This window comes from Capra hircus, chromosome 13 (assembly GCF_001704415.2).
Source record: "Capra hircus breed San Clemente chromosome 13, ASM170441v1, whole genome shotgun sequence".
In the NCBI taxonomy this organism is placed as follows: domain Eukaryota; kingdom Metazoa; phylum Chordata; class Mammalia; order Artiodactyla; family Bovidae; genus Capra; species Capra hircus.
Window position 1 is genome coordinate 69,534,014 of NC_030820.1, and position 26,230 is coordinate 69,560,243.

General features: G+C 60.1%; 2 protein-coding genes and 1 non-coding gene across 8 annotated transcripts; 1 reads left to right on the forward strand and 2 right to left on the reverse strand.

The window, feature by feature from the left end:
• Positions 881-19,715, forward strand: LPIN3 (lipin 3). Of its 6 annotated transcripts, none has more exons than XM_018057876.1 (21): positions 881-1,292; positions 5,927-6,074; positions 6,155-6,348; positions 7,523-7,618; positions 7,768-8,057; positions 8,188-8,271; positions 9,288-9,408; positions 9,576-9,918; positions 10,965-11,064; positions 11,196-11,356; positions 11,711-11,804; positions 11,875-11,944; positions 13,835-13,927; positions 14,005-14,048; positions 14,772-14,910; positions 16,448-16,596; positions 16,800-16,886; positions 17,327-17,479; positions 17,694-17,808; positions 17,904-18,007; positions 18,181-19,715. In XM_018057876.1, the coding sequence occupies exons 3-21, from the start codon at positions 6,157-6,159 to the stop codon at positions 18,323-18,325; spliced, it is 2,580 nt and encodes an 859-aa protein (XP_017913365.1). In that variant the 5' UTR covers positions 881-1,292; positions 5,927-6,074; positions 6,155-6,156; the 3' UTR covers positions 18,326-19,715. The 6 variants fall into 6 exon arrangements, with proteins under 6 accessions (XP_017913365.1, XP_017913368.1, XP_017913369.1 ...); XM_018057879.1 differs by lacking the exon at positions 881-1,292 and adding an exon at positions 1,864-2,051 and having other exon boundaries at positions 7,792-8,057; XM_018057880.1 differs by lacking the exon at positions 881-1,292 and adding an exon at positions 1,864-2,051 and having other exon boundaries at positions 7,792-8,057; positions 8,191-8,271.
• Positions 19,337-25,348, reverse strand: EMILIN3 (elastin microfibril interfacer 3). The gene is made up of 4 exons (XM_018057881.1): positions 25,182-25,348; positions 23,680-23,802; positions 22,375-22,598; positions 19,337-22,112 (listed from the first exon to the last, which is right to left on the reverse strand). The coding sequence occupies exons 1-4, from the start codon at positions 25,346-25,348 to the stop codon at positions 20,326-20,328; spliced, it is 2,301 nt and encodes a 766-aa protein (XP_017913370.1). The 3' UTR covers positions 19,337-20,325.
• On the reverse strand, positions 23,963-24,034 carry TRNAE-CUC. The gene has a single exon. It is a non-coding gene; the product is annotated as a tRNA-Glu (tRNA).

Here is a 26,230-nt window from a genome sequence, read left to right on the forward strand (position 1 = left end):
TCTGTCTTCCCCCACCTCCGGAAGCATCAAATCCCAGATGATTCATGGTTCCGGAAACAAGCCTGTCAGAAATCCAATTTCTGCAACAATCTTTGTATCAACTTATTTCTCTAACAAAGAACAATGAAAACAATGTGTGCTCCATTTTTTAAAAAATGTGCTAAACACTGTTGAACCCCTAGTGTGTGCCCTGCTCTGTGTTCAGTGTTTTATTTAGCTCTGTAGTTCTCAGCCTTGGCAGCACATTACAATCACCTGGAGAGTTGTTTTTTTAATTCTCGCACCCCAGGCATCAGTATTTGCCAAGGGCACAGTGATTTCAATGTGCACCCAAGGTTGAGAACCACTGATTCAGTTCATCCTGTTTAATCCAATGCAATCCTACAAGGTAGATTTTTATCTCCATCTTGCAGATGAGGAAATTGAGGCTCCCAGAGGTAGAATTACTGTGCTATCTCTAGCAACAACCCCTGTTCTCTCTCCTCTCTTCCCTCCCAGACTCCCTTGAAGGATTTCTGAAGTTTCCAGGGTTTCCCTGCTGATTATAGTGTTTATATAGGATGCTTCCACAGACATGTTTGCGGCATGACTCTGCCCTCTGGCCACCCAAAATAGCTCTGCTCCCATCCCGGCTCTTCTGAGACACCAGCAGACACAGCCCGGTTTCAAGACTGACACCAAATGACTTTGACTAAATCTAGGACAGCTGAGGTCCTTCCAGCCAGGTCCTGCCATCTCGAGTCACAGAACAACAGCAGCCACCTCTCGCTCCCCACTGGCTAGTACTTTCTAAGCCTGACTGCCATTGAGTCCCATTCCTCCCAGCTTTTCCTGGGTTTTCTCTGCCTTTACAGCAAACTCCTTCACCTGCTGACCTTTCTCAGAGCATCTTCAGGGGCCGTCCATCCTCACAGGTTGTCGGAGACGTCTTTGGTCCAGGACAAGTCACGAACCACAGATGCCCAAGCCCCCGGCCCGCGGCTTGCGGGTCCATGGATGCTTCAAATCTTCGCGCACCTGGACTTTCCTGTTCTCGCGGCGCCAGCTCGGCGAGAAAGCTGGTCATCGCCTGCCCTCTGCTGGCCGGTGGAGGTATTGACCCCACTTCCGCTCCACCAGGGTTGCATCGGCGGGATGGAATGAAGAGCGGGCATTTATTGAGTTCCTGCTGTATTTCAGGACTGAACTGGACGCTGGGGTGTAAGTGTGAACGCGACCTGCTCTCACGGAATTCCAAGAGACAGACCATAACATCAAATTCAAGCGAATATGAAATTATAGCTGTGAGCCATGTGAGTGAATAATACGAGGGTCCGATCCAGCCTTGGAGGAGGGTCGGGGGGGATGTTGGAGGTGGGATTAGGAAGTCCAAGCTGCCCCTAAGAGGGGACTTTCGAGCGCCTGATGCTTCACAAAGTCATTTCAGGTCATCTCGAAAATCCTGCAAGGGCGGGGGCGCTATCCCCATAAAGCAGAAAGCGGGGTCAGACCGGGGAAAGAATTTACCAAAGTCGCACAGCGAGCTAGGAGCAAAGCCAGGCAGGCTTAGGTCGGCTCGATTCCCAAATCCTGGCTTTTCCGCCGTTCCCGGGACTGGGGTGCCGGCGGGCCACGGGTATGGTCCCTCGGGGAGCGCTAGGGCGCCGGGCGGGGCGGGGCGGGCTGGAGCCCGGGGGCGGGGCCTGGAACTCGTGGGGCGGGGTGGACTGGGACCCGGGAGCCGGGCCTGGAGCTCGGGGGGTGGGGCGGGCTGGAGCTCGGGGGCGGGGCCTGAAGCTTGGCCCCGCCCCGGACACTGTAGGTGAAAGGGCGCCCTTGGGCGTGGGGACCGGGCGGGGCGGGCCTCCCTGGTGGGTGGAGTCTAGACGGATTGGGACCTGCAGAGGCCGCCCGTAGCTCGTGGAAGGGGCGGAACCGGGATCTCGCCCAGTGCTAGAGGAGCCGGAAGTGGCTAGGGAGTGCGGGGCCGGAGACACTTTACCTGCTGACCCTGTGCCCTCAGGTAGAAGCGGCGGCTCTGGGAGCCCGGAGTCCAGTGGGCAGCTCCCCAGGTAGGGCCCAACCAGGGCCGGAGATGAGATCCCCGTCCCCCGCCCCACCCGGCCCCGCCCATCTGCCCTGCCATCTGACCCTCATTCCTTCCCGATCCTGGGCCCGAGTCCCTCTCCAGATATGCGAAGGGAACTCCGGGGTGGTGAAGCCGGGCCTCACTTCTTCCCTCTCCCCGACTCAGCTTCTCCGGGGTCCCGGGACATCCAGAATGGGGCATCGGGAGAGAAGGAGATATAAAAACCTCTCTGGGGAAAAGTTTCACCACCACCCCCAGCTTCACCCCTCAGGCAGACTGTGTGACGCTAGGGAAAACACCCACCCTTTCTGGTACTGAGTGTCCTCAGTTGCAAGACAAGGTCTGACCCTTGCCCCGCCGGCCCTGAGACTGGGCAGGTCAGAGGCAGCAGCTGTGGAGGCAGCTAGGGATCCTGGGTGGAACTGTCTCTCTTGCACAGCTGGAGCAGGGCTGACCCTCCGACACCCTCTGGTCCTAGACAAAGCGCTACTCACCACCATCCCTGAATCTGGGATCCCAGAAAGGCTGAGGGCTGACACCCAGGCAGCTTGTTCTGCCTTCCCTGTGGTGGGGATGTGTGCAGGCCTGGTGGGGTAGGGTGGCGTGTAGATGTTTGTGGACTCTGAGGCCTGGGCACCCTGGGAGGCCTGCCCGGAGCAAACAGAGAGGCCACCATTGTGCAGAGCCTTGAATGCCAAGTTCAGTCTGAACTGTCAACTCAGGGCAGGGGCCGTGTATTGGAGTCTGACCTGTCCTGCCCTCAGCACCAGCCTGAGTGAGTGAGGACTGTCACGATTCCAAAAACAATGCTGCAACTGATAGGTGGTGTGGGTGGGCGTTCAGTGCCTGTCGCTGCTTTATACCAGTTATGTCATGAGTTACTCAGGCATCCCTGTGTTATTGCCATTTAGGAGGCTGCAGCTGAGGCTCAGAGAGATGAAGTGACTTGCCCAGAGTCACAGCTAGTAAGGGTCAGAGAGACAGTCTGGTGTCTTAACCACACTGCCTGCTGCCCCCCAGGATCTGGGCATTGGTCATAAAGCCTGATCTAGGACAGCAGGAGAGAGGGGGCCAGATGAGCAGGAAATTGGGGAATAGGCTTCAGAGGCCTTGGGAGGGAGGGATAGCATGAGTCCTTAGAGGAATTCAGCTGACCAAGTTCCCAGGGGAAGGAGACATATTTGGTTTTAGACCTGTGAGTTTGGAGGTAAAGGAGAGTATAGGGGAGCTGAGCAGAGCTCTCCTCCATCCAGAGCAGACCAAGGAGGCAGAGTTGGTCCCGGAGACAGGAGATGTCTTCAGGAATGGGTGCAGGTAGAGGGGAGGGAGCCCGGGGCTTGGTTCACAAGACTCTCCCCCGCCCCTCCAAAGTACTGAGCAGGCAGAGGTGGGACATCCACTCGTGAGCAGGGGAGCAAGGAGAGGAATGAATTCTAGGCCCCCATGACATTAGAGCTGAGAAGGTCTGAGAAATCCAGGCCGAGTTTCATAGAAGGGGAAACTGAGGCCAGCAAGTTACTTGCCGGACCACATCCCACGAGTGGATCAGAGGAGGACCCGGCTGCCCCCTCTGCCACTCAGCTTTCTCCTATCTCAGTAGCTCTCAGCTGGGGGCAGGTTTGTCCCCCAGGGGACATTTGGCAAAGTTTGGAGACAGTTTGATTGCTAGGAGGGAGGCTGCCACTTGGCATCTAGTGGGTAGACCAGGAATGCTGCTAAACGTCTTACAAGCCGCCCACCAACACAACAACAAAGAATTATCCCATCCCCAAACAGCAGTGGTGGTAAAGTTGAGAAACCCAGGAGCAGGTGGAGCTGAGCCTGTCTCCTCCGCCCTCTCCCCGCCCACCCACCACGGGCTCTTCTGCTCTGTGCAGGGCAGAACGTTGCCCCCACTCCCAGGGTGCCCCTCTCCTGCTTTTGCTCCTTTAAAACAATTTTTTAATATACTTATTCATTTATTTTTGGCTGTGCTGGGTCTTCCTTGCCGCGAAGGCTTTCTCTGCTTTTGAGTGGGTTCTACTCTTCATTGCGGTACGTGGGCTTCTCGTAGCGGTGGCTTCTCTCGTTGCAGTGCCCGGGCTCTAGGGTGCAAGTGTTGCAGCTCCCGGGCTCTAGAGCGCTGACTCAGTCATTGTGATGCATGAGCTTAGTTGCTCCCCAGCATGTGAAATCTTCCTGGACCAGGGATCGAACCCGTATCCCCTGCATTGCCAGGTGACAATGCAGGATTCTTAACTGCTGGACTCTTTGCCACTGAGGAAGCCAATGCTTGCTGCTTTATATTCCTAGAAGCTTCTGGAGTCTTCTCTGCTTTTCCTGAGCTCAGTGATCTAAAGCCCTGCCCACCACATGTCTCTCTTTGTCAGTGGGTCTCCCATATTTGTACTGTAGTGTTAAGGATGGAGAAACCAAAGTGGGAGTTTTCACCTACCACACAGCAGGTGTGCCTTACAGGTAAAAGATGTGTTCAATTTGAGTGACATTTTAGGGGTCCAAAGAGTTTCATTTTATCCCAGTTTTTCACTTTAGCAATTCTCATGGGACCTTATGTTTGTGAAGCTCTCTAACTAGCTCCCAGGTGATGCTGGGCCCTGGAACAGCACATTTGGGATTTTGGTGAGGCATTACAGGGCTGTGCAGAGAGGGCGGCCCTCTTTGTAGATGACCGTGGCGTGGTTTGGGGACCACGGAGGGGAAGGAACCATGGTATGGAATCAGGAAACCAGGATATGAGTCATCACTCCCTCCCCCCATCTACAGCCTGCTAGCTTCATAGGGTTCAGATAAGTCACTTGACTTGTTTGACAGGTGATCTTGCATGGCAGGTCTGCCTGGAGGATACAGGATCAGAAGGAAGTGCCCTGTGAAGGTGGGATGGTTTGGGTCCTGGCAGTCAGAAGGGTATAGCCCACTACCATTGGCCATCAGGGAAGGGGTGATGAGCTGAAGCTGGCGGGGCGGGCACCCGGCCAGCGTGGAGGTGGCTGTCATTACGGCCCTGGCTCTGCTCTGCAGCTGCTGCGGCCCCTGCCTCTGGCTGACCCAGCTCTGCCTGGTGTGAGAGCCGGAGGGACCAGTTTAGCTGGGAGAAGAAGGAACAGCTGTAATGGGCCAGGGGCCAGCCTAAAGCCTGAATGCGGGTCTGAGGAGTGGGGTTAAGGCTGAGAACTATGACTTAGAGACGCTGAGATCAGGTCATGGCTATGAATGGGCTTCCCACATGTCCCAGGGAAGCTGGGAAGAATTTGGGAGTTTGGGCTTTAAATTTTGTAGTTTGGGCCCAGCTGTGGGGGATGCCTTACTGCAAGCATCTGAGAACTGAGCAAAGCCTTGGGTACCAGGGTTACCTCCACCCTTGGTCCCCCACACATTAGCCACAATCCTTTTAACTCCTAGGACCAGGAGGCAGCAAGCAACCCATTTCTCAGATGGGAAAACTGAGGTCCCCTTCTCCCCTCTGCCTGGGACTGTCCCATGTGACCCATGGGGGCCCTGGGCCTGATCTACCATGAGGCTGGCCCCTCACTGTACCCTAACGTGGGGTGCCTGCCCTCTCCCTGCCCCTACAGTCCAGCCATCCCAGGGGTTCACAGCAAGGGCTCTGCAGCCACCCAGGCCTGGGAGCAAATCCTGGCTCCTCTCCTGACGAGTGGTGAGATCGTGGACAAGTCACTCCACCTCTCTGAGCCTCAGCCTGGCTTGTCTGTAAACAGGGATAATGACCTGCTCGGCCGGCCTGGCAGGTTGTCATAAAGACGAGGAGCCCTGCCACTGAGCACTGTGGTCATGATTACTCATGGCATTTAGGGGCTTGCAGCGCCCTGGATGGCCTTACCCGGTGCCCCAATTTGACAGAGTGAGCGTCACACTTGGAGAAGGGAAGGAGCCCCACGGCCGGTTGGGATCAGAAGCCACGTCTTCAGGCGCCCCTCCCAGCCCATCACGGCTGCCCATCTGCGGAGGCACTCCGAGGACCACCAGGAACCACACGCCGGACGCTGAGGTAGGTCCCGGGGGGTCAGGCTGTGGGGCCTTCCCCAGAAGTGGGGTGGGCCCAGCACCTCCACTTTTTCACCGGCACAGCCATGAACTACATGGGGCAGCTGGCAGAGACCGTGTTCGGCACGGTGAAGGGCCTGTACCGGGGCCTGAACCCGGCCACGCTGAGTGGGGGCATCGACGTGCTGGTGGTGAGGCAGGTGGACGGCTCCTTCCGATGCTCGCCCTTCCACGTGCGCTTTGGCAAGCTGGGCGTCCTGCGCTCGCGGGAGAAGGTGGTGAGTGTTCGGCAGGAGAGGGGCCCCCCGGGGGTGGGGGGTGGGTTCTGGGAGCCAGAACAGGACCCAGACCTCCCTGGGGTGGCAATGCATCCTCCGGGCAGGTTTCCCTTCTTTTGTATTTTCTTGGGGTTGGATCGGGGCTTTGGGTCCAGGAGGGTCCCTGTTTTCCCCTGCAAGCAGCATATCAGGGCAGGCTTCCATACTGGAGCCATCAGACCGGCTTCAGCTTCCTAAGACCTTACCTGTGTGTTCCTGGTAAGTCACTTCACTTGTGTGAATGGGTACATTCTCATCTCCCTGATGATGAACTCGGAGCTCACTGGGGAGAGGTGGGGGGAGTTACTCACAAGTTAGTTCCTTCCCCTTAGGAGACCGGCTCTGTCTTCCGAGTTCTGGTCTGGTGAGCCCAGACCCCCTTCACAATGGGGTAACTTTCCCAAATCCTAATAGGAGAGTGTAACCTTTCCGAAGATGGTGTAGCTGACTGGTTAAGGGCTTCGGTTGTGGCCTCGGACTTTCTGAGTTCATAGCCTCACTTGGCTACTTCCCAGAAAATTATTCAACCCCTCTGAGCCTCATTTTCCTCATCTGTAAAGTGGGGATGATGATGGGAGCATGGCTAGGGGTGGTTGTGAAGATTAAATGAGATGGTCTATATAACACACTCTAGAGAGTGCCCAGGAAAGGGTCATTATTAACACTGTTCATGTCACTCACAACTGTTCGGGTGCGCTCCTGGGTGTTGGAGACCACCAGTGACAAGATGGATCATGTTCTGGGACTTCCCTGATGGTCCAGCAGTTTAAGACTCCATCCTTCCAGTACAGGGACATGGGTTCAATCCCTGGTCAGGGAACTAAGATCCCACATGCCACATGGGGTGGCCAAAAAGTTAAAAAAAAAAATCATCTTCTTGTGCTGATTTGCTGTGGGAGAGAGAGGAACACAGAAACCAAGGCAAAAACAAGAATATTGAGATGGTGAGCAGAGACCCTCGGAGTGGGGATCAAGGGGCGCCCCAAGGTGAGGAGGGAAGAGAGAGATCCAGAAAGTGCAGTGCACTGGGGCAGCAGGCAGCCTGTGTCCCCAGGACCAGCCTGGAGGCCAGTGGACAAGAGGTGGGAGTGGAGGATGACAGCGGGGACCCCAGCCCCACCACGCCCCGTTACAGGTGGACATCGAGATCAACGGGGAGCCGGTGGACCTGCACATGAAGCTGGGGGACAGCGGGGAGGCCTTCTTTGTCCAGGAGCTGGAGAGCGATGAGGTGAGCGCGTCTTCACTGGTGACCCCTCTGGGCAGGGCCTGGGGTTTGGGGATGCTTTACCTCCGTGGGGAACTCGGAGGCCAGCGAGTCACAAGGCCATGCGACCGCTGCCCCATCCAGCCTCCAGGCCTGTTTTCCCGCCCCCCCAGCCCTGCCCCTGCTTTGCTCCACAGGAAGACGTGCCTCCCCGCCTGTGCACGTCACCCATCCCTTGGGGAGGCCTGGCGGGGTTCCCTTCGGACTCCCAGCTGGGCACCACCAGCGAGCCAGACGCCAGCACCGTGGGCATGGCCTCCAGCGGGCGGAAGAAGAAACGGCGCAGGAGGAAAACCAAGCGGAAGGAGGGCGCTGTGGCGGCCGATTCTAGTTCAGAGGAGCTGGAGGCGGGCACTGGGAGTGAGCCATCCCTGCTGGAAAAGCCAAGGCCAGAGCCCCCAGGGTATGTACGGGGCTGCGGGTGCAGGCACGCCACCTGGGGTTCAAGCTCAGTTTCCTCTGCTGACACTGTGTGACCCTGCTCAGGGTACCTGTCCTGTCAGTGACTGTTTATTTCCCTGTGGCCCCCTCAGCAGCATCCAGCCAGAAGGGGTGTCCTCAGTGGAGCCCAAAGACATCTACCCCTACTCTGACGGCGAGTGGCACCCCCAGGCCAGGTGAGCGTCCAGGTGGGCCACAGGCAGAGGCTCAAAGCCAAGGTCTCAGAGGGGTCTCCTCGTACATTTTGCTGATGAGTAATGATACAAAACATATTTATTGCATTTACCAGCCTGTATATCTTTTGTGTAAAGTGTTGATATTCAACTGTCTTGCCCATTTTTTTTTAATTGCAGTAAAATACACATGGGACTTCCCTGGTGGTCTAGTAGTTAAGACTCCATACTTCCAAGGCTGGGGGCCTGGGTTTGATCCCTGATTGGGGAACTAGGATCCCACATGCTGCACGGTACAGCCAAAAAGTTGAAAAGAAAAAACATAGCATTTATCATTTTAACCATTTTAAATAATTTCCTGGTGGCTCAAGTGATAAAGAATCTGCCTGCAATGCAGGAGACTCGAATTCAATCCCTGGGTCAGGAAGATCCCCTGGAGAAGGGATTGGCTACCCACTCTAGTATTCTTGCCTGGAAAATCCCATGGACAGAAGAGCCTGGCAGACTAAAGTACATGGGGTCAGACACGACTGAGCAACTAACTCATCTTCGGCCATTTTAAGGGACACAATTCAGTGGCATTTCGTATACTCACGATATTGTAGAACCATCACCCCCTCGAGTTCTAAAGCCTTTTCACACCCTTAATGGAACCCCTAAACCCATTAAGAAGTCACAGCCTGGGGCTTGCTGGTGCCCCAGTGGTTAAGACTCTATACATGCAATGCAGGGAGTGTGGGTTCAATCCCTGGTTGGGGAAGTGAGATCTCACATGGCACACAGCCCAAGAAAAAGAAGCCACAACTTTGCTCATTGTTGTTTTTTCTCTTTTTAAACTGGATTGCCTTCTTATTGTTGATTTACAGGAGTTCTTTATATATTTATATATTCTTTATATATTCCAGATCCAATACAGGTATAAATACATGTTACCAAAAAAAAAAAATGTTCCCAGGCTGGAGAGGGCGGCAGGGGGTGGCCAGCTGGCTTGGGGGCCCCTGAGTTCTTGCTTCCTGCAGCCTCTCACCAGGTGAGCTAACATCTCCCAAGAGTGACTCGGAGCTGGAACTGCGGACCCCCGAGCCCAGTCCCCTGAGAGTGGAGTCCCACGTGCAGTGGGCCTGGGGGAGGCTGCCGAAGGTGAGTCCCCTCTGTGTCAGTCCCCCAGCCTTACCTCTTAGAGGCTCCATGGCCCCTGCGGGTCAGAACTGGAATGACTGAGACTTGGCCCGCCTCCCTGAGGCCTTGCAGGCTGTGGGAAGTAGGCCCTGCCCCGTCCCCATCATCCCCCATCTGTTTGATTGAAGGTCGGCAAAGCTGAGTGGCCCGAGTCCTCGGTGGTCACTGATGCCAGCTCCAGGACAGCCTCTCCACCTCAGGGGGGGCCCAGCACCCCTTCTGCCTCTGTGATTGGCGTGGACCCTCCAGGACCCCCAACCCTGCAGAGAGGGGCTGGCACTGACCTTCTTCAGCCTGACACGGAGGCGCCCGCTCTGGCGGGTCCCCCTCTCTCTGCCCCTGAGAGGGAGGAAACCAAGACTCAGAGTTCGGGGGACACGGGGGCCCGTCCTCCGTCCAAATCCTGGAGCTGGGCTGCTTTGGAAGACCCTGCTCACACCCGGAAGCCAGAGAGGGTCTCCCAGAGGAAAGGTGAGTGATGGCCGGACCCCTCCCAGTGCTTCCCTGGCCTCAGGTTATCCCCTGAGTGGACTCCGGGACTTCAGGCACATTTAAGCACCTACTGTGTGCACTGTGTCTGGCCCAGCCCTCCTTGTGGAACTCACAGTCTGTGGAGCAGACAGATGACACGGGCGTAAAGCGGGGAGAGTGTAAGGTGGTGCATACCAGACAGAATCATTGGTTGGGACGGGGGCTGTTTAAATCATGGGCCTGGGGAAGGCCTCTCTGAGCGGGTGACGCCTGAGCTGAGACGTGAGCCATAAAGATCCAGCCAAGTAAGGACCAAGGGAAGTGAATTCTAGGCAGAGGAAACAGCATGGTGATGAGGAGGGAGAGAGGTTTCGTGTCTAGGAACCGAGGCAGATGGTGTATCTTAAGTGATGCCAGGGAGAGTGTTAAGAGAGGAAATTGGCTCCTGAGCTGTCCACATGGGTAGTCACTGGCTACATCTGCCTATTTAAAATTAAAATTAAAAGTGTTAGTTGCTCAGTCATGTCCGACTCTTTGCAACCCCGTGGACTGTAGCTTGCCAGGCTCCTCTGTCCATGGGATTCTCCAGGCAAGAATACTGGAGTGGGAAACCCATTTCCTTCTCCAGGGGATCTTCATGACCCAGGAATTGAACCGTGGCCTCCTGCACTGCAGGCAGATTCTTTACCACCTGAGCCACCAGGGAATTCCCAAATTAAAATTAATTAAAATGAAGTAACACTTGGAGGACTTCCCTGGCGGTCCAGTGGTACAGACTCCCCACTTCTACTGCAGAGGGCAAGGACTCAGTTCCTGTTTGGGGAACTAAGATCTCATCATGCCACGTTTAAGTTTGCCCCACGACCTGGTGTGGTCAGCAGCTACCGTAGTGCACTACCAGACCTGGGACCTTCCCAGCCTTGCAGACGGTTAACCCTGGACCAGACAGCGCCACCTTGTGGTGCTTGGGGGTAGGGGACGCAGAGTGCTCCCAAGAGTCCACCTTGCTGGGTTAGGCGGACAGATGCCCCCGCCTCTCCCACCAGGTTCCTTGAAAAGAAGCCAGCACCTGGGCCCCAGTGACATCTACCTGGATGACCTGCCCTCCCTGGACTCTGAGAACGCAGCCCTTTACTTCCCCCAGAGGTGCCCGGGTTCTGGGCTCCAGGGTGTCTTGGGATCGAGGCCCGTGGGGCCAGGGGTTGGGTAGCAGGGGCCAGGCCCTCCTCCCAGCCGCCTCCTCCTATTCATGTCCCTGTTGGTCCTTTCGTCCCCAGCAACAGTGGGCTGGGGGCCAGGAAGCAGAGTGCACCGGACAGCCTGAAGCCCTTGGGGGACTGCAACCCCGAGCAGGAGCCAGAGCCCACTGCAGACACAGCAGACACAGTGGCGCTGTCCCTCTGTGGGGGCCTGGCCGACAGCAGGGACGTCTCCGTGGGTATGCTCGGCAGTGGCCCCTGCCCTCCCTAGGACTGTCACTGAGCCCAGGGGACAAGAGAAGGGAGGGAAGACCCTCGAGGGTGGGCAGCGGAGGTGTGCATGAGGCTTTGTGGAGCCCACTTGCTGGGCGTCCCCAAGACCCCGTGAAGCCGATGTTAAGTGACACCGAGCTATGACTCCAGGACAGCCTGGGGTGGGACCAGCAGACGCCAGAGCCCTGGGGAGTCAGGAGCCCTGCTCTGCTCGAGCTGCAAGAGGCCCCAGGGGCAGAGATGGGGCAGCTGGGAGGGGTGGGGACAGGGGGTCACACGGGACATTAGCCTCACCTCTCGCTCTCTGCCTCTGCGCCCAGAGAAGTTCAGCCAGCACCTGGTCTCCTACGAGGACCTCGCCCAAAACCCTGGCCTCCTGGACGACCCAAGCCTGGTGGTGAAGATCAACAAGCAGTGGGTACTGGGACTGGGCCGCTGGGTTGCCCCTTACTCCACGGCCCTGACACCCCATCTGTCTCTGCAGACATTATAACTGGGCTGTAGCTGCCCCCATGATCCTGTCCCTGCAAGCCTTTCAGAAAAACTTGCCCAAGGTAATGGTTGGAGCTCCCCCCGGATCTCCTGGGGGAAGGGGGCCCCTTGGCAAGGAAAGGGAGGGTGGGCAGAGATGGGCCTGGGGCTGATGGATTGCAGGACCCACTCGGGGAGGAGAGACTCAGGCTCCCTGAAGCCTTGCCCCAGGCGGTGTGGGCGAAGCACCCCCCCCCTTTCCCTGGCTTCCTGCCATGGATAAGTCCATTTGGAATGGATTTGGACTTCAGAGGAATTCAGGGCAAACCAGAGGCAACAGGGACGTGCCTTCAGCGGGAGCTTTTTGGACCTGAGAGACAGTCTTGGGAGGTGGAGGTCCCACCCCTCACCTTCCCCGGAGACCCTCTCCAGGCTGGGCTTGGGATCTTGCTTTATCAGCACACAGTTGTTGAGTACCTACTATGTGCCGGGCCTAGGCCAGGGAGAGTCACGCCCTCATAGGGAGATATTTAACCAGAGACTCAGTCAAATGAGTATACAGCTCAACTGTGAGAAATGGGAAGGAGCTGTCTGGGGTACTTTGAGAGCCTCCAGCAGGGATTTTGCTGACGTCTGAAGGGTGAGTAAACGAGGGTGGGGAGCAGCCTGTGCGGATGCTCAGAGGTGGAAGGTCCAGCCTCAGAGTCCCTCCCAGAACCTCCACCCCGCACAGGGCTGACCTGCACCCAGCCTTCTGCCCCTTGGGAGCCATCCAGGGCCCCGCCCTATCTGGCCCATCCTTATTAGCTTGGTTAGGCTTGCCCGAATGACCGGATGTTGACAGCGGGTGCCTCTCGTTGGTGCCGCTCAGCTCTGCCCTCTGGTTGGCTGTAGGTCTAAGCTGGGACCCCAGAGCCTGTGGGAAGGGAGAGGGTCTCCCCCAGCCCCCCGCTTGGCTCTCCTCACCTTCAGTTCAGTTCAGTTCAGTTCAGTCGCTCAGTCGTGTCTGACTCTTTGTGACTCCTCACCTTAACCTGGACAAACTTAGGAGAAGGACCAACTTAGGAGAAGCTCCACCAGCCCAAGTGGTTGGCACTAAGTCCCTCAAGTCGTGCCCAATTAACCCACCAGGCTCCTCTGTCATGGGATTCTCCAGGCAAGAATAGTGGAGTGGATTGTCATGCCCTCCTCCAGGAGATCTCCCCGACCCAGGGAGAGATCGAACCTGCCTCTCTTACGTCTCCTGTATTGGCAGGCTGGTTCTTTACCACTAGCAGCACCTGGGAAGCCCCAGCCTCTTCCCTGCCCAGGTGGACACCCTGGCACTTGTCCTCCTGACTTGGGTCCTCCATTCTGTATTTGCAGGAAGCTGAGAAGTCTCCTAGGTGGGCCTGGGCTGAGCTATCCCTGGGATTACCTAGCACAAACATAATCAGAGTTTTTCACAGGGTTGTGCTGTCCCCACCAGACAATGATGGTCACGTGTGCAGAGAAGGAGGCTGCTCAGGGGATAGATCACTAACCTTAGGAATTACCCGTGTTGGTCTTGGAGGTTGAGGGTGGTATTGACTAGAGACTGTCCCCGCCGCCACTTGGCATTATACAGGGAGAACCAGATCTTGAGAAACTCCCAAAGCACTGCCTTCAGCCACTAGTGTAGGGCTGATGGTAGCAGATCTTGATTCATGAGATCTGGAGGCCAGGCCAAGGCTGGGCTAGAGCTGGGGGATCAGCTCTAGCTGGGGTGGGGTGGAGGTAGGCAGAAGTGGCCTTTGTTCTCCCACCCTTATCTCCTAGAGTCATTGCTCAAAATCCCAAGATGGGGGTGAGTAGGCTTCTTTAGCCTCCACATGTAGATAGCACCTTGCTTTAGGGTCAGCCCTAGACTCTGGGTTCATGAGGGTCCCCAGGGCAAGGTAAGGTGGGTTTGTGTGGAGCAGGAGAAAACGCCAGTGGCCTTCCTCTGCCCGCAGAGCACTGTGGACAAGCTGGAGAAGGAGAAGATGCCCCGGAAGGGAGGCCGTTGGTGGTTTTCCTGGCGACGCAGGGATTTCCCAGCCAAGGAGGTGGGTGATCATGGTCCCAGGGCGGGCCCTGGATGGGCAGCAGGCAGGAGTTCACTAGATGGATATTCCCCCCACAGTGCAGCGCCCAGAGGGAGAAAACCACAGTGCGGGAGCAGCGGGGGTAAGTCAGGTCTCGTGGCTGGGGCTCTGCAGCTGGAGCAGGAGCTGGGGAGGATGGCCGCGGGGGGCGGATGGAGCCAGCACCCCTCCCCTGCCGTGGGTCTTTGTCATTCCTCAATCACTTCTACACCCCTTCTTTTTCCTGGGACATGTCCCCATTTCACAGATGGGAAAACCTACATACACCAAAGGTCTCAGAGCCAGGAAGTGGCAGAGCTGGAAGGGGTACCCAGAAAACTGGCCCGGACAAGGGGCTACCTTATGAAGGAGTGGGGCATCCCCTCTCCCCCAGGGGCCGGCTGACCTTGCTTCCTTTTCTCATGTCTGAAGTGGCCCAGAGAGTCCAAGGCTGGGTGGGGGCATGGGGGCCGGTTATCGAGGATGGGCTGATTGCTCCCGCGGCAGGTGGGATTGGCCGGGACAGAGTTCTCAGTTCACCGTCTCTGAAGCAGGTGCCAGCATCCTGACCATGGAGAGCACCCTGGGGGCTAGGCGCCGTGCGTCTCCGCTCTGGCTCTGTGCAGTCACCCTTTTGCGTTGAGACCCCCCTGGCCTGCGTCCTGCTGCCTGCCACCACCCCGTAAATTGGCGGCCCCTAGAGGGAGGGGTCCCTAGACGTGCAGGGACATGCGGCAGGCTCCCTGTGACCTGGGTGAGGGGTGGGCGCTTACAGGAGGGAAAGCCTTGCCTGGGGGAAGTGGCTTGAGAGCTGGTCCGCCCGCAGGGAGAAGACAGAAGCCGTCAGCAGCGAGGACGACACCCTGGACAGCCCCGTCATCCTAGAGGCCCCCTCCCCGCCCCCCTCGCCCCCAGCCCACGCCCGTTCCTACAAGAAGTCCCTCCGCCTCTCCTCCAGTCAGATCGTAAGTGTGTGCAGGTGTGGGGGAGGCGGGACTGCGAGAACTGTGTTCCCAGGGCCCTTAGGGCCCGACTGCAAAACATCTTGTGTTCACCGAAGCCCAGAATCCATCCCCCAGTGTCTGCCACCTGCTGGCCCCTGCATACCTCCTCTGGGGACACCTGTCTGTGCCACTTCTTTACATGCCAGCCCCCCTTTTTTTTAGTTGAGTTTATTAGAGAAATATGAGAGGTAAAGACACTCCAAGTGACAGAAAACTCTGAAAATGTCCCTTTTCAAGCCAAATGGGGGTCTGGCCTTGACCTCCCCAAGTGAGTGAAGTCGCTCAGTCGTGTCCGACTCTTTGCGACCCCATGGACTGTAGCCTACCAGGCTTCTCCCTCCATGGGATTCTCCAGGCAAGAGTACTGGAGTGGGTTGCCATTTCCTTCTCCAGGGGATCTTCCCAACCTAGGGATCGAACCCAGGTCTCCCGCATTCCCGGCAGACGCTTTACCCGCTGAGCTACCAGGGAAGCCCAAAAGGACTTCCCCCAAAAGGACAAGAAACTGGTGGGTTAGCAACACCATTCTCTGGCAGCCACCTCGCAGGGGCATCTCAGCCAGGACTGCTTCCCACCCCTGGACAAAGGCGGGGAGAAGACAAGCCCACTCTTTGGTGGACGCTCTGGCTAGAAAAGCCGCCTCTTATGTATAGAATCTTAGAATATCTACCTGCAGGGACTTCCCTGGTGGTGGTCCAGGGGTTAAGGCTTTGCATTTCCAATGCAGGAGGCACAGGTTTGATCCCTGATAGTGGAACTAACATCCCACACACCCTGCAGCATGGCCAAAAGCAATTAAAAAAAAACATGTCCCTATAGTGGGTTGGCTGGCTCTGGGTCTGCCTTTGGAAGCTACAGGAAATCAGACGCTGATGACAGCCTCTCAAAGACTCTGGCAACCCTAGGCCCCCACGTCACACCCGCCAGTCACTGTGGCTCCTGTAACAAGAATGTTTTTTTCCCCAAGTGTGACTCTGGCCAGGGAGGTGCCCAGCAGGGTCTGGCCAGCCTGGTACAGAGTAGCTGCTATCTGTGTGGTTCCCAGGGGCACACACCCAGCTCGGGGATAAGCCAGGTCACAAGCTGTGACCCTGATTCTTCTCTTTGGACCAAGGGCAGGTCTAGGCCTCTCTTCGGGGGGAGATATCACAGGTACCCTAGCCTCAGGCAGAGGGCGGCCGGTGAAGATCCCCTCAGGGCCGGCTCCGCGGATTGGGGTGTCTCCGCCCAGAGCAGTGTCGGCCCCGAGGCTGCCCTGAGAAACCTGGACGGGGGTCACGGGCCAGGCTTGGTCCATGAGCTTCATCTCAAAGCTCCCATGCCCTCCTTGTGGCCACCTTCTGCCCACATGGCTGCCTCTGATGCACTCAGGAAGGTTCCTGAGTTGGGAGGAACAGGAGAAAGAGGCCTGTGGAGTGGCAAGACCACGGTGTGGGGGTGGTGGTGGAAGGACAGTGTCCGGCTGAGCCACGGCCCCCCTCCCCCTGTCCGACCCCAGCGGCGCCTGAACCTGCAAGAAGGTGCCAACGACGTGGTCTTCAGTGTGACCACCCAGTACCAGGGCACCTGCCGCTGCAGGGCCACCATCTACCTGTGGAAGTGGGACGACAAGGTGGTCATCTCTGACATCGACGGCACCATCACCAAGTGAGGCGGGGTCAGCCGTGGGCTGGGAGGGCCTGGGGACTCACCTCCCTCTGTGCTAGGGGAGGGGGCAAGAGAGAGAGGGGCCCGCCCTCCCAGCAGGCTATTGGGGGGTGGAGGTGGGGGCCCACTGGGCCACACCCACTGAGCTGGAGGGCCACATGGGACTGTCTCCAAGTAACCAGGTATTTACTCTGTGGGTCTAGGTCGGACGCTCTGGGCCACATTCTGCCCCAACTGGGGAAAGACTGGACACATCAGGGCATCACCAGTCTCTACCACAAAATCCACCTGTGAGTGCCTGGGCTGGGCGGGGCCCCAGGAAGGGAGTGATGAGATGTCTGAGGCCATCCTGGCCTCCAGCCCAGGAAGCCAGGCTTGGGGACCCAGGGCAAAGGAGGAGCCCGGGGCAGGTCCCTGGAGTGGGGAGACCTGCTGGCCCTCAGCTCTGTGAAAGGCTTATCTCGTGGGGCCGGGGTCGGGGCCTGAATCTACCTGCTGGCCTTCCTGCCAGTCTGTAGATGAAGCCTACAGACTGGCCCAAGTCCTCGCCTCAGGCCTGGGTCCGCCTGGGCCTTGGGACTCCGTGCATGTGCCTTCTCCCTCCCAGGCCTGGCTCAGCTGCCATCCTAAGCCCCTCCCGGCAGAGGTGCCAGGGTTGCTCTTAAGCTGATCGAAGCCACAAAGACGAGGTGGGTTGGGACAGTCTTTTGATTCCGTGTCTCACCCCCAGAAATGGGTACAAGTTCCTGTACTGTTCAGCACGGGCCATCGGCATGGCTAACCTCACCAAGGGGTACCTGCAGTGGGTGAGCGAGGGGGGCTGCGGCCTCCCTAAGGGCCCCATCTTGCTGTCTCCCAGCAGCCTCTTCTCTGCCCTGCACAGGTAACTGCCCTGCGGGACGCAAGCCCACCGCTGGGGTGGGGCGGGGCGGGGTGGGGTGGGGAGGTATGCAGGCCCACCGCCAGCCCGGGCCCGGCTGGGCCAGCGTCAGGCCTCGCTCCGGCGTCCGCTGGGTCAGACCCTGCAGCCGTCCCCTGACCCTGCTCATCCGGTCGCGTGCTAACCCCTTCCCTGCCCACGGCCCCGGCTGCCACAGGGAGGTGATAGAGAGGAAGCCGGAGGTGTTCAAAATCGCCTGCCTGAGTGATGTCCAGCAGCTCTTTCTGCCCCAGGAACAGCCCTTCTATGCTGCCTTTGGGAACAGGCCCAATGTGAGTGTCCCCTCCTTGGGGAGCAGGGGGCACTGAGCTACTGGCTCCACCCCTCCCGGCCCCCTGACCCCCTGACCCCTCCTCGTCCCTTGTAGGATGTCACTGCCTACCAGCAGGTTGGCCTGCCTGCCTGCCGTATCTTCACGGTCAACCCCCAGGGAGAGCTCAGCCAAGAGCTGATAAAGAACCACAAGTCCACGTGAGGCCCTGCCACGTGCCCCCATGCCCCAGCCCTCTCCCCAGGGCCCAGTGCCACCTACCTACCTGCCCCTGGGGACCACCCCCATCCCCCCCCAGCCTCAGGCCCAGGGATCCCAGGCAGAACACAGGGTCTCCACCTGTTGTGATGGAGACCTACATCTCTGCCCGCAGGTATGAGCGGCTTAGCGAGGTGGTCGAGCTCCTCTTCCCGCCTGTGGCCCGCGGCCCCAGCACTGACCTGGCCCACCCTGAATACAGCAACTTCTGCTACTGGCGGGAGCCGCTGGCCCCCGTGGACCTCAGTGCCTTGGCCTGAGCCTGCCTCTGGCTGCCCACCAACCATGGCCAAGCCCAGAACTGACTGTGTCCCAGGGCGTGGGGCTCGGAAAGCTGGGTGCCCACTTGGCCAACCTGCTGAAGGGGAGGAGAGGGGCTGCGAGCTGGCCATGGCCTCTCCTGTCCCTGGGTCTTGGCCAGCTGAGCTACGGTCAGGGGTCAAGGGGGTCACTGCTCCAGGCCTCTGCATGGCCCTGCCCTATAGCCAGGAAATGATTGGGTCCTTGCGGGGATTCTCTACACCCTTGATGTCTCTTTCCTTCTCACCCGGGACCCGGGTTCAACTCCTGACAGGACAGAGATGAGAGAGAGGCCCCTCTGAGGCTTGAGGCCTGTACGCCCAGGAGAGGAGCCAACCATCCAGGGAAGAAATTGTCTTCCAGCCCTCTCTGGGGAGCCTGCACTGTGCCCTCTGAAGCCAGATCCTCTGTAGCCCCGGCCCCTTCCCACAGCTCTGGAGCCAGCCAGACATCACTGCGGTCCCTTGCTGGTGCCCTGGTGTCTCAGCCCATCCTGACCCCAGAGGCGCTAGGACCGCCCCCAGATGCCCCACACCCGGCCCCTCCCCGCACCTCCAGAGGACACAGCCCTAGATTCTGCCGGGGCAGGCAGAGGATGACCTGCCTGGCCCGCTCCCCCCACAGCCCTTGCTGGTCATTTCACCATCCACACAGCTGCAGTATGAGTTTGTCCGAGGGGCTGTGGGAAGCAGGGCTGACACCCCACTGCCGCCATCCCTCCCACCGCCTTTGGGGAAGAAAGGACCTTTAGATGGGCTAAAAGCTTTAATCCAGGCTTGCCCTACCCACCCCCCGACCAGCACCAAAGTGGAGGGCAGAACACCAAATGTCAGGAAGGCAGAAGGTGGGGCTGCGAGCTAACACGGGGGCACCCAGGCCCCTGCGGGGGACCAAGGCCAGAAGCCTCAGCAGGGATGGGTCTCCGCGGGGTGTGTGAGCCAGACAAACGCTTGTGTTCTCATGTTGTCATACCTGAATTTCTCACCCCGTTGTGAACATCCGCACAGGGCTGGGGTTTTCCAAGGATGTCGGAAACTAGGCCTGGAGCCCTTGCTCTCCAGCCGTGGCCTCCTGCCCAGGGTCTGGCCTCATTCGGGCCATGACGTCCATGAGGGCTGCCCTCTGGTGGGAGGCTCTAACCTGGGGCGGGGGGTGGATTTTCCCCCAAATGGAAAGCAGGGGACCAAGCGGGGACCAGAGTACCCTGGAAACATCTTTGGGGAAGGGAAGGCAAAAAAGGATAAATTACAGTGGGAGGGGCCTCCAAACATCCTTTCCGCCAGGAAAACACAGCTGCCTAAGCCCTCACCTTGGGGGAGGATCAGAAGGAATAAAGAGTGCTCTCGCCGAGTCCTTGTGTTTCCATTCTGTCCTGAAGGAGCCAGGGGGCGGGCGGTGGAAACCTCTAGCCCTCGGTTCAGAAACAGTATCCATGAAGCTGCCAGGTAGGAGGACCATGCCAACGGGCACCGCCTTCCTGAAGAAACTGAGCCCAGATGGCCGAGAAGAGAAGCCAAAGGGACAGGGTGGCCAGAAGCCTCCGCAAGCCTGGAGCTGTCGTCTCTGAGCCAAGGGAGCCGCAGAGACTGTGGTCTGAGTAGGGACCTGGAGGTCTGTGCGCAGCTGTCGGCCGGGGCGTCTGCAGAACACTTTGCAGACTAGATGCTGAGGTCTCTTAGAGCCACCCCGGCCTCAAGACATGAAGTACCAGACTTGACCGTGATCCCAAATCGTCCAGCTGGTATAACACCTAGGGTGGGTTTTGGTATCAGGACAGTCAGGTGAAGCTGGACCAAGACTGTTCCTTCAAACCCTTCCGAAACGGCATCCACGCTGGCCAGGGGAGGCTGGGAGACACTGCTGGGCAAGGCTGGGCTCTGGTGTGGGGGGGGAAGTGGCAGGGAGGGTCTGCTCCCAGGGTTGGTGGGATCTGAGGGGGTTTGGGTCCCGACCAGCCCACCTAATTGGCCTGCCCTGGCCGCACCCGCTCAGCCAGCTGGGCACGGCAGGCCAGCAGGTCATCCCGGAGGCGGGCGATGTCCTTGGCGTGCTGGGCCAGCGTGCGATTCAGCTGGTCCACATGGTCCCACAGGCCCTCCCTGGGCCCCGACGACTCGGCTGGCAAGCTGTCCAGGCCCGCAGCCAGTAGGCCCAGCCTCCTGCAGGCACCTTCCACTTGGGCCACCCTCTGATCGAAGTGTCCCACCGCGTGCCGGAGCTCCTGGGCTGTGTCCTGGCAGCGGCTCAGCCCGCCAGCCACCTCGGCCATGCTGGCCCTGAGCTGCTCCAGCTCCCCCCGCAGGCTCAGGACCTGCCTGTGATCGGCCCGAAGCCGCGAGCCTTGGCTGCTGACCTGCTCCTGGATGGCATGGACCTCGGCCTCCACCTTGCGTTCCCGCTCGTCCAGGGACGTGTTGGCGGCCAAGAAGGCATCGGAATACTGGCTGACGGAGTCGCTGAGGCCCGTGAGCGACTTGCTCACAGAGTTCAGGTTGACCTTGAGCAGGGTGATCTCGCCTTGGAGAGAGCTGCCCGTCGCTTCCGCCAGCTGCCCCTGGACCTCGGCCACGGTGCCATTGAGCTGCTGGAGCAGGACTGCGTGGCTGGCCACCTGGCGCAGGAGGGCCTCGCTCCGGCTCTGCCAGGCCTTCACCTCGGCCCCGAGCTTGTCCAGGACGGCAGAGGTGGTGCCGGGGGTACACGAGGTCTCCAGCGAAACCAGCCTCTGCTCCAGCACGGCCAGCTCCGTCTGCACGAGGGGCCGAGCTGGCCTGCCTGGAGGGGCGCGGTCGTGGCTCGGCTCCCCAGCCAGCGTCACCAGGCGTTCCTCCAGCCTCTGCACACGCTCTTCCAGCGTGGTGTGGAAGCCGCGTGCGCCCCAGCCCCCTTCCTCCGTCCCCAGACAGCAGCCCTGGGCTCCACCCCCTGTCCCGTTGGCGGTCTCCACGCCCTCCAACAGCCCATCCATGCCCTCCTCGAGCATGGCGGCAGACAGCCGCGTGAGGTCATCCCCATCGGGGGCGCCGCGGCCCCGGTGGGCCTCGATCACGGCCTGCAGGTTCCTCTCGAGGCTGTCCACGCGGGCCCTGATGAAGGCCAGCTGCCCGCAGCAGCTGCCCCCGCCAGCCACACTCAGGCCCTGCAGCCGGGTACCCAGCTGTGAGAGTTCCCGGCGCAGGGCCAGCTCTCGGCCATCAAGGCTCTGGTGCAGCCTCTGGTTGGCCGCCTGGCCCTCCTCACACTGCTGACGCACCTCCTGCACGTGCAGGTCACACGTGCTCTGGACGCCCTGCAGCTTCTGCTCGAAGCCGTCCAGCAGGCTGCCCCAGAGCCGGTGCAGCCGTCGGTCCACATACTCATCCAGCAGCGCCAGGGAGGTGAGGGGGGACGGGGGTGCCTCCCGCAGCTGCTGCAGGTGAGCCTCGTGGCCGAGGGCCAGCCCATGCACCTTGTCCAGCAGCTGCACCTTGGTCCGGAGTGTGTTGCTCACTTCAGTCACTTTGCTTAGGATCTCATCCAGGGGCGGGCTGAGCGGTTTTCCAGCTCTGTCTTGGGGGCTCACAAAGCCCTCAGGGATGACCCCAAAGCCCACAGGGGTGGCAGGAGCCCTGGGTCCACCAGTCATCCTACTGGGGTCGTCATGCCTGGCCACGAGGCCGCTGAGGGTACCATATGCTTGTGCCAGGCGCTGGACGTCACCCTCCAGGCGTTCCAGCCGTTCACCAAACAGCCCTGGGCCTTTCCTTCCTGGGAAAGAGGAGGCGAGAACCCCAGGAGTATCACTGGCCTGGCTCACTCAGCTTGTCCTATGGCCCAGACGCCGAGAGATTTTCTGTTCTAAGCTGACCTTGCTGGGCATGGCCCCCTCCCCAGCTGTGGCAGCTCTGGGGGGCTCGCCCTCACGCCCAGAGTGAGATGCACCCTCCCCAGCCCGGCTCAGGCTCCACTGGCCTGGGTCAGTCCCCAGAAGCCTGATCACCTTGGTGGGGGTCTCCGTGGGCAGACTCACCATGGGGGCTTGGGGCCACTCTGCTGGAAGGAAGGGGCCTGGGGCCCAAGCCCACCTGCCCCGAGGGACTCTGGGTCTCAGGCTCCGGCTGAGGTGGTGTGGCCCCGTGGTCTGTGAGGTGCTCGGGACAGCCTTCTCCAGCGAGGCCAGGGCAACAACGCCAGGCGAGGTCCGTCACCGTCTTGTAGCCCACCTTGTATCTGGGTCTGAGCACCGAGCGGTACCTGGGCCAGGGGCGGGAGAGGGCAGAGCACTGTGTCTGTGGGCAGGGGATCCTGCCCCCTGCTAGGACCCAGGGCTGCTCTCAAGACACTGGCAGAAGGGCTGGACGTCTCCCAGCTTCACTCCCCTGCCAGGATCTCCCCCTTGTCTGTGCTAACAAGGCAAAGGGGTGGCAGCAGGCCTTCCAGAGGCTCCGAGATGCCTTAGGGAAGGGGCAGGTCAAAGCCCCACCCCACGCTGTTTTGCTGGGGCCAAAGACTAGTGGGAATTTAGCCCCCAGACTCCCCAGACCACTTGGAACCCCTCTGGCTCACCCTGCCATCGGAAATTCCAACTCTAGCTTTGGCAGCACCATGAAAACTTCTGACAAAACCCAGCCTCTCCCCTCTGGGTAGGTGAGAGGCAGGGCAGAGAAGCTGAGGCAGACAGCCTCACACTGCCTGGGGGCCACTCCCTACCTGGGGGGCCTCTTACTTCCTTCCTCTCCCCCCTGGCCTGCTCAGAGAATTAGGCTCTGGCCCCGGAGGCTGGCGGAAGGGCACCTCTGATGCTGAGCAAAGCAGAGAGGCCCAGGGATGCAGGGGAGTGCTCCCCATGGGGACTCTCTCCTGTTTACCCACTGATACACGGGAGCAAACAGGTCTGTTTTCAGACACACGTTTGAATATCTCCAAGTACAGACCTGTGTGTCACACCTGTGTGCAGCACGTCCTCGGCCCACCCATCTGGCTGAAGCCCCAGATCTTGGGCTCCCAGCCTCTTACCCTTGGCCTGCCTTCTCCATGGTCAGCACCACCTTCCCTGGGTCTGCCCAGGGGCCCCCTCTGGAATCGGCCATTGCCAGTGTGACTCTCTGCTCTCCTCTGTCCCCACCCCCCTCTGCCTTGTGCTGCTGCTCTGCTGGGACCCTCTGTGAGCTCCAGCCTGAGCCTGCCCTGTTCTCCGCCCATGTGAGCTCAGGGGAAGGCCCTTTGGAGTCCCAGGAGTAGAAGCCCTGGTGGAGCTGGCTGCTACCCTCCGCTGAAGGCAGGCCTGGAGCTTGTGCCCTGGGATCCTGAGTGGGTGGGATGGGGGTGCACTCACGTGACTGTCCCAGGGCACTTGGGCCCCCAGCCACACTGCCGGTATTCAGCCTTTAGGTAGCTCTCTGCTCCCTCCTGTAGGACGCAGGTCACATTCCTGTGCACGATGTAGGCACAGAGGGCCCTGCAGGGGAAAAGGGCATCCTTGGAATACCTGGCCTGTGCCAGGCCCCCTGAGGCTGCTCCTCCTCCCCTCCCTCACTGCGGGCCTTAGCAAGAGACCAGACTCTCATCTCTCTGCCTCTTTTTTTTCCTGTCCCACCGAGCACCTTGGAGGATCGTAGTTCCCCGACCAGGGATCAAACCTGGGCCAGGGCAGTGAGAGCACCGAGTCCTAACCACTGGACCACCAGGGAATTCCCTTCTGTGCCCCTCCTTGTTCCTGGGATCCAGGGCCCTGGTCTTGGGTCCAGCCCCACTGCTGGTTTCTCCGATCCCAGCCTCCCCATGGGATTGGTCACTGGGCTATGTAAGTACAATATTGAACCAGGCGCCCGGTGCAGCCACCCTCCTGGCCCGGGGAAGAGGCCCACCCTGGGTTTCCCATGCCACCCTCCCCACCCCACTCCAATTCCTTCACTGGCTCTTTGCTCCTTATCATGGCACTGAAGCTTCTGAGGTCCCAATTTGGTGCCTTTGAGACCGCACTTCGCACCTTTCCTCCCCTGACTGACTCCTGGGGAAATACATCCCACCTTGGAGTTTTCCCGCCCCTACCTTAGCTCCTGGTTCCCTGCTCTCAGATCACTTTTCGTACCACCTCCTCCAGGAAGCCGGCACTGATGCGTCCAGGCCTACCGAGTGTCAGCCATGGGCTGGCTGGCTCTGCTCCTCCTATAATATCGCTCAGACTCAGCGGGAGCTCACATTCAGCTAGCCCCTAACTCACCTGAAACTACTCAAGACCAGACGCTGTGGCAGGGGAGGCCGCTGCCTGGCAGACGCCAACTACCTGCGGACTGGACCCCATAGAGCTCTGGAGCCACAGCGCAGCCCCAGGACCCAGAGGCCCCCTGACCAGCTCTGCGGCCCAGCCACATGGGGGCTCCTCAAGGGCTGCGCGGGTCCAGGCTGACCGCGGGAGGGGGCGAGCCGCAGGGCGCACAGCTCCATCTCCTACCTGGCCGGGCAGCGGGAGAGAGAAGATGCCCCGGCGCGGGATGGGGGTGGCCCCGCGTGCTCCGCGCGCTCGGACCGTCCGCCCTCCCTCCGCTCCCTCCACCTGGTCCGCTGCTCCCGGAGTCTGCACACAGCGCAGCTGGAAAATGTTACTTCGCTGGAAAGGTTTCCGCGGGCACTGCCAGGACCCCAGCCGCCGCGCCAGGCCCCCTCGGCTTACTTTCCTTCACCAGCCCCGCAGCCCCCCGGAGCGTGGGGCGCCCGGCCGGGCGGGGGCTCGCCCTGGGGTGCCCGGCGCCCCCGCGCGCGCGGCCCGGGGCAGGTGGGAGCGCCTCCCGGGGCCCAGCCCTCCCGCTTCCCGCCCGCGGCGCGGCCCGCGCTTACTTGTGCGGCCCCGGGCGCAGCCGCGGGCGCCATCCCGTCGTGTAGAGGCTGTAACGGGAAGCACCGGGCGGCGCGGGCCGCGTGAGGAGCGGGGTGCCCTTGGCCTGCGCCCCTGAGAGCAGCGCCGCCACTGCGCACAGCCAGACCGGCAGGCGGCGGCGGCCCATCGCGGCCCCCGGGGTCTCCACCTGGCCCCGCGCGGGGCCCCCGCCGGGTGTCCGCCCGCCGCCCAGCCGCTCGCCCGTCCGGGTCTCGCCGCTGGTCGCGGCCCCCGGAGCTCGCTGGCCCGGGCGCCTGGCGCTTCGAGGCGGCTGCGTCCCGCCGAGTGGCCGGCGCTGCTCGCGCCTGGGGCCGCCGAGGGGAGGCGGGAGGCGGGCTCTGTGCGGATTAGCATAAACTTGGGGCCGCGTCGCTCTCCTCCGCCGGCCCCCTCTCCGCCGCCAGCCCCCCGCCCCAGCTCCCGGCTGACGGCCGCGAGCGAGAGGTTAAGCAGGGAGCAGCCCCGCGGTGGCAGGGGCGCAGGTCGTCGACGCCCCGGGGGAACCCCCCCAAACACACCCATCTGCCACCGTCGTCGTCCGCGTGCACCCGGTGGCGGTGAGAAGTCGAGCCAGACCCCTGGGACCGGCCTGGGCACGGGGCTAAAAGCCGTCCACCCGCGGAACACACTCGTCTTCAAAGCCAGGGCTCTAAAGCCGAGATGACCGTGTTTGGGAAGGCGCCAGCAACACCTCTGTAGCCACCTCCTTGGAATACGCCCCAGATTGTCCCTGTTCGCTTTCTCTGCCTCCCTGAAGCCTCATTGTCCCGAGGTGCCCAGGACATCTGATATCTCTGCTGACCCCTCCCCAGGCATCTTAAGCCCTCTCTGCTCGCAACCCAGCCCGGTGGTCAGGCTGTCCTGCTCCTTTCCTGGTGGAGGGCTTCTTATCTCTCAGGTCTCTGGCTGCAGGAAGTCCCCAATGCCCATCACCCCTCCAGCCCAGCTAAAGATGCTCTGCCTCTCTTTGCGCTCTTAGCCCTCTAGCCCGCAGCACTGACTCATTTCC